The sequence below is a fragment of the Bicyclus anynana genome, chromosome 27 (genome assembly GCF_947172395.1).
Source record: "Bicyclus anynana chromosome 27, ilBicAnyn1.1, whole genome shotgun sequence".
NCBI classification, from domain to species: Eukaryota; Metazoa; Arthropoda; class Insecta; order Lepidoptera; family Nymphalidae; genus Bicyclus; species Bicyclus anynana.
Window position 1 is genome coordinate 3,426,522 of NC_069109.1, and position 6,137 is coordinate 3,432,658.

The following is a 6,137-nucleotide window of genomic DNA, read 5'->3' on the forward strand; positions in this document are numbered from 1 at the left end:
AATGCGGATTGGCAGACTTCACACACGCAGAGAATTAAGACTCTGGTATGCAGGTTTCCTCACGATGTTTTCCTTCACCGAATGAGACACGTGTTAATTCATTTCTTAAAATGCACACAACTGAAAAGTTGGAGGTGCATGCCCCGGACCGGATTCGAACCCACACCCTCCGGAATCGGAGGCAGAGGTCATATCCACTGGGCTATCACGAATCTATATCTATACTTATAATAAAACTGGTCGAATTCTATTATTCACAATTTGAGATTTTACTTATATATTTTTACTGTGCATATAATATATACCATTTGTAACACCAAACGTTACCGTGGCATACCGGACGCCAGCGCCATCTAGAATCTATACTTATAATACGAAAATTGTGGAAAAGTTTGGAGGAAGCTTTTGTCCTAGCGGACAAACAGACAAACGAACTCTGAATAATTATTAGGCTTAGGCTTAGGCTTTTTATTATTATCATTATTAATTACCTACCGATGTTGAATGTGAATGAATGTTGAATGTGCAAGTGGAAGGTCATAAGAGGAGAGGAAGGCCAAAGAAGAGATGGTTGGATTGTATGAAAGAGGACATGTGTGTAAAAGGAGTGGATGATAAGTTGACGAGTAATAGAGACGAATGGAAAAGATTGACATATGTTTCCGACCCCACTTAAGTGGGATAAGGGTAAGGAGATGGTGATGATGAATTACCTACCGATAAAAAAAAATACACCAACTTATTTCTTTAGTTTTTGTGAACAGTTTTTAAAATATTTATAATCATATAATGATTTATTTATTTTGCTATCATCCGCGAAAATTCGGCGAACCCATGCGACAACGTCACCCAGGTCCGACAAAATACTCTCTACTTACGTTTCACCCCGAAACCGGAGGATCCTCAGGAGATGTTGACTCTACAACGTGCAATTGCACAGAGAGTATTTTGTCGGACCTGGGTGACGTTGTCGCATGGGTTCGCCGAATTTTCGCGGATGATAGCAAAATAAATAAATCATTATATAATCATGATGAATTTCCGCAAAGTAACGCCTGCTTCTATCCAATATTTATAATCATTAGACGTCATTTTTCTTAAATAATATAAAAAAATACTGATGCGACGCTTCATGTCGTACTGACTCGAGAATGTATTCGTTTTTGAATTTTGTATTTGGAACGACATCTTGGCTGGTGGGAGGCTTCGGCCGTGGCTAGTTGCCACCCTACCGGTAAAGACGTACCGCCAAGCGATTTACCGTTCCGGTACGATGCCGAGTAGAAACCGAAAGAGGTGTAGATTTTCATCCTCCTAACAAGTTAGCCCGCTTCCATCTTAGACTGCATCATCACTTACCATCAGGTGAGATTGTAGTCAAGGGCTATCTTGTAAAGAATAATAAAAAAAAAAAAACAAAATATAAAAAATTATTTTTAGTTCACTTTAGCCAGTATAATGATAAAAAAAAAATAGCAATATAAATACATATTGCTAATAGAAACAAACAAGCCCAATAACATATAGTATATAGGTATAGTCGCCTATACAGCATACCCTATGTACGTCTCAATACACTCACAGCTAAATTAGAAAGTTGCGCACTAAAGGTGCGCACCAAAAACGTGACACTTTTTCGTTAGTTCACCTACCCCCCTCCCCCTAACCCCTCGGATTTTTCTCATACCGGGCGCCTTATATATAAAAAATCGATTCTTAAGGAGTAAACTCCAAAAAGGCTACGACAGCGTGTTCCGTGCGCACTATCTGCCTATTATTCTTTAATCTGTGGTCGTGGTATAAAAAAAAACCAAGGAAATTATATTTATAGTTTAATTGTAAAATATCTATTATACCTACAATAATAATAATTATTTTATTACATACTACTCAATTCAGCCTTATATTATATCTATCACTAATATAATAATAATTAGGTACATACATACATACACTTTACGAGAAAACAACAAAAAAAAAAATGTCTATTCGACGGTCATACAATTAAAAACATACATACAACCGAACGTAGAACCTGTTCCTTTTTGAAGTCGGTTAAAAATATACACAACTCAATCCATATAGTCCAAGCCATATAGAGCAGGTGCTGTGAGATATTGAGTATACATAATTCGAGGACTGCATTCTGTTTGCAGTTTTAAACTCAGAAAAGCATGCAGATTAATATTCTGCATGTTGCCATTAGGAGAAACGTTTAGCTCAGTGGATATGACCTCTGCCTTTGATTCAGAGGGTGTAGGTTCGAATCCAGTTTGGGGCATGCACCTTTAACTTTTCAGTTGTGTGTATTTTAAGATATTAAATATCACGTGTCTCAAATGGTGAAGCATACCTGTGAATTTTCTTAATTCTCTATGAAGGTGAAGTCTGCTATTCTGCATTGGGCCAGTATGGTGGACTATTAGTCTAACCCCTCTGACTCAACTCGTGCTCATCTGTGAGCCGAATATAAGTTGTTAATGATGAATGATAAAAATTATAATTAGTTAATTCATTTTTAAAAATTAAACTATCTTGAGTGTTTTTTATATTAATTAATTATGAAACACGACTAAAACTCACATGACACAAGTTTTGAATATGCATTGCAAAGCTCATGACTAAGGACCTCATATGGGTTTGAAACTTGTTGGGCATATGATGTTGTATCATGGAGTTTTAGCTCAATTTCATTCATTTTTAAAATTTAAACTATCCTGAGTGTTTTTCATATTAATTTATTATGAAAAACTCACAGGAGACAAGTTTTGATCGGGCGTTGCAAAGCTCATGACTAAGGGCCTCATATGGGTTTGAAACTTGTTGAGCATACTCTGATGTTGTATCATGGAGTTTTAGCTCAATTACATAAAAAATTAATAGTTAATTCATCATTATATTATAAACATTTAATAGATTTTAAATTTTATAAGCATTAAAAATGTAAATAAATAAATAAGACAAACATAATTCATAATTTCGCACATATTTATGGGTGACAAACACACAATAATTCTTTATATACAACCTCCTTACATAGAATATTCGAATCTGTCCGTGCCATTTGGACATTCATAAACATGACAAATCAGCCCCTGCCAAGTGGTACGTCGGTTCTCTTTCATGACGTGTATGTTTTATTATTCAGGTAAAGTTTTGATAGAGATCTACCGTACCCCTTGACAAAATTATTAATATAGATGACAACACTCATGGCACGATCGCAAACACTTCGAAAACTAGAAAAATGTATCTTGATCACGTGACCTGTCAATAGCAAATGTTATTCCCATATATGATGTTAAATGTGTTACCAGGTCATGAAAAATGAGGCGCTCAAAAGAGGAAATTTCCACATCTCAATGTTAGTTGTGGTCAAAAATGGACATTATTTAAACAAATAATACCAAAATATGTCAAGTTGTGTGTTCAGGAAGTGTTAAAACTATATTCTTTGTGTTTTTTTACATTCTTTACAAGTTAGCCCTTGACTACAATCTCACCTGATGGTAAGTGATGATGCAGTCTAAGATAGAAGCGGGCTAACTTGTTAGGAGGAGGATGAAAATCCACAGCCTTTTTCGGTTTCTACACGACATCATACCGGAACGCTAAATTACTTGGTGGTACGTCTTTCACAAATATATAATGGAATTAGACAAAATTGTGCATCTGTGCGCTTAGTGTTGTTATTATTCGAATCACTATTTGCTGTGATTTTGTAGGGACGTAACTGATCTATATAAAAATATCATTGATTCCTATACATTTTTCTAGTTTTCGAAGCGTTTGCGATCGTAGAAAGAGAATTGACTATCCACTTGGCAAGGGGCAGAACCAATTTGAAGATCATAAAATCTTTGACTGCCTGAATCAATTCCAGGATTTTCCTGATAAATTAAACAACACTATTTTTTTGTAGTGTTTTGATGAGAAAAGATGTGGAAAGGTTTGACTGTGGAGCTATTTAACCCGTTCGCTGCGGTACGAGGTCAATTGACCTCGTAGTACACCACATATGTTTAGTATGACGTAAAAAAACCGCACCAGGGGAAAGTACAGAAATATCAGTGCTGCAACAGACGTGTTAAGTTTAAATTATAGGCCTCAAGTCCAGTCCCTTCTTTCCAGGCCTAAACTGTGACGAATCTTTATATCTATACTTATAATAAATCTGTAGAGAGGTCAATACTGTACATGAAATATATTTCCAAAATAACTATCAGCGGGTGATTAGTGATCGATACTGATGCCAAAAGTACAATCAGCAAAGTTTTTGTCTGTCTGTATGTTCATTATAGAAGCAAAAACTACTCAACGGGTTTTAACCAAATTTGGTACAATTATTCGTCATACTCCTGGGAGGTTATAGTAGTTCATCACGCTACGATCAATAGGAGCAGAGCAGTGAAGGGAAATGTTGGGAAAACGGGAGAAGTTACTCCATTTTTACAGCGATACTACTGTAAGGGCTGGATTAAAGAGGTCTAAGGGCGGACGAAGTCACGTGCGTCCGTCCTAATAAATTACCAAGCTAATAGGACACAGGAGGCACCTGAGGCATCATATTAGTGTATATGCACTGGTTCTCCGGCTTCATCGGCTGCATTTGCAAATGAGACATTACTGGAACCATCTGCTGCGTCGGCGCTGGAGGCTCCGGGGGCTTCTTATTCTTCTTCTCGCATTTCTTAAACTTAATCCCTAACTTATTCAATAATATTAATCTAAGCGACTCCTTACCACCTCTATAGTTTAATTCGTGTTTGGCAGCTGTTAGTATTTTACCGAGCGTAGGCACTTCTTTACGGACTGAATACGCGTTAACTATACCTCTTAATGCGCAGAGTTGGAAATAATCGAGTTGGACTTTTGTTTTTCGTACCCGTTTCTTCTTCGGCCCAGTCATTTTGGTTTGATTAGCTTCAGCGCGCAAACCTTCGCGTTTTATACGTTTAATTGTACTTTCTGACAAACCTGTGGCAGCACACGCTCTTTTTACAACGTTTTCCACTGGGAAATGGTAGCCGCGGTTCTGTTTTTCGCTTTCGAAGAATTTTATTACCTTGAAAATTATTTCGCGCGCCTGACCGTCTATGGCTTCCTTTTTTTTTTTATTTTCGACCCGAGGTTTTGTTTGCTGCTCCCGCTGTTCCGGTTGCGTTTGTATTTGTTCCTGGACTGGTTGCATGTGAATCTGTTGTGGCTGCATTGGCATTTGATTTAGCTGAGTTATTTGCGCTTCGTGTATGTTTACCTGAGATTCGTGCATATGGCCATCCATTTTCATGTTTTCGTGTTGTAGAGACACTTCGTGCATCCGCGGGTAGGGGTCCGTTTTTATGTTGATGCTCTGCAATCGATTGTCCATTTTCATGTTAACATCGTGAAGCGAATCCATTTTGATGCTAATAACATTCACGTCGTGCATGTGTGGGTCCATTTTTAAATTCACATCGTGCATATGGGCCTCCATTGTTAATAGACTTATTCTATACACAGGAACTTATGCTGCACCGACAGATTTCGTGTTTCCTAGTTTCTACATTTGTTTATTTACAATTAGAAATAATAGCTTGATTTCGGTAGCCATACTCGATTAAAAAAATTATAAACAATATGTCAGATGACAGTGACAGCTGTAGGATGCCACAGAATAAATATTTCCATTTGCCACAGAGTACAATGAAACAAGGCTGTATACACATTATTGTAAGAGCTTGATATTTTTAGCTGGCACCTCAAGACAAGTTACATTTATTTTTATTTATTACTAGCTGAGGCCGCGCGGATTCACCCGCGTAATTTCCATTGGAACACGGGGATATTTTTTATCCTATAGCCTTCCTCAATAAATGAGCTATGTAACACTGAAAGAATTTTTAAAATTTGAGGTAACCACGTAGTAACAAACAAACAAACTCTTCAGTTTTATAATAATGAAGTAAATACCTATAGGTACTTTTACAAATTGCTCGACGAGTAAGTTATAACTTGGCCGTTAATTTGATCTCACTTCAAGTTAAACGTTTCATTTTTCAATCACGTCAAAATAAATCGTGAAACTACAATCTAGTATCTAAAGTCATAGAAACAAACGTAAATTCAGAAAGTTAGGAACCAATATAAAAAATAAT

The 6,137-nt window shown here is 36.7% G+C and overlaps 1 protein-coding gene across 1 annotated transcript; it reads right to left on the reverse strand.

Annotated features, from left to right (window-relative positions):
* Positions 1-1,819: 1,819 nt before the first annotated feature.
* LOC112051007 (uncharacterized) lies at positions 1,820-5,634 on the reverse strand. Its single transcript, XM_024089457.2, has one exon. The coding sequence runs from the start codon at positions 5,474-5,476 to the stop codon at positions 4,535-4,537; it is 942 nt and encodes a 313-aa protein (XP_023945225.1). The 5' UTR covers positions 5,477-5,634; the 3' UTR covers positions 1,820-4,534.
* Between the last annotated feature and the right edge of the window lie 503 nt (positions 5,635-6,137).

Coding starts and splice junctions, on each gene's coding strand:
- LOC112051007 (XM_024089457.2), bottom strand. CDS start 5,476: ATGGAGGCCCATATGCACGATGTGAATTTAAAAATGGACCCACACATG.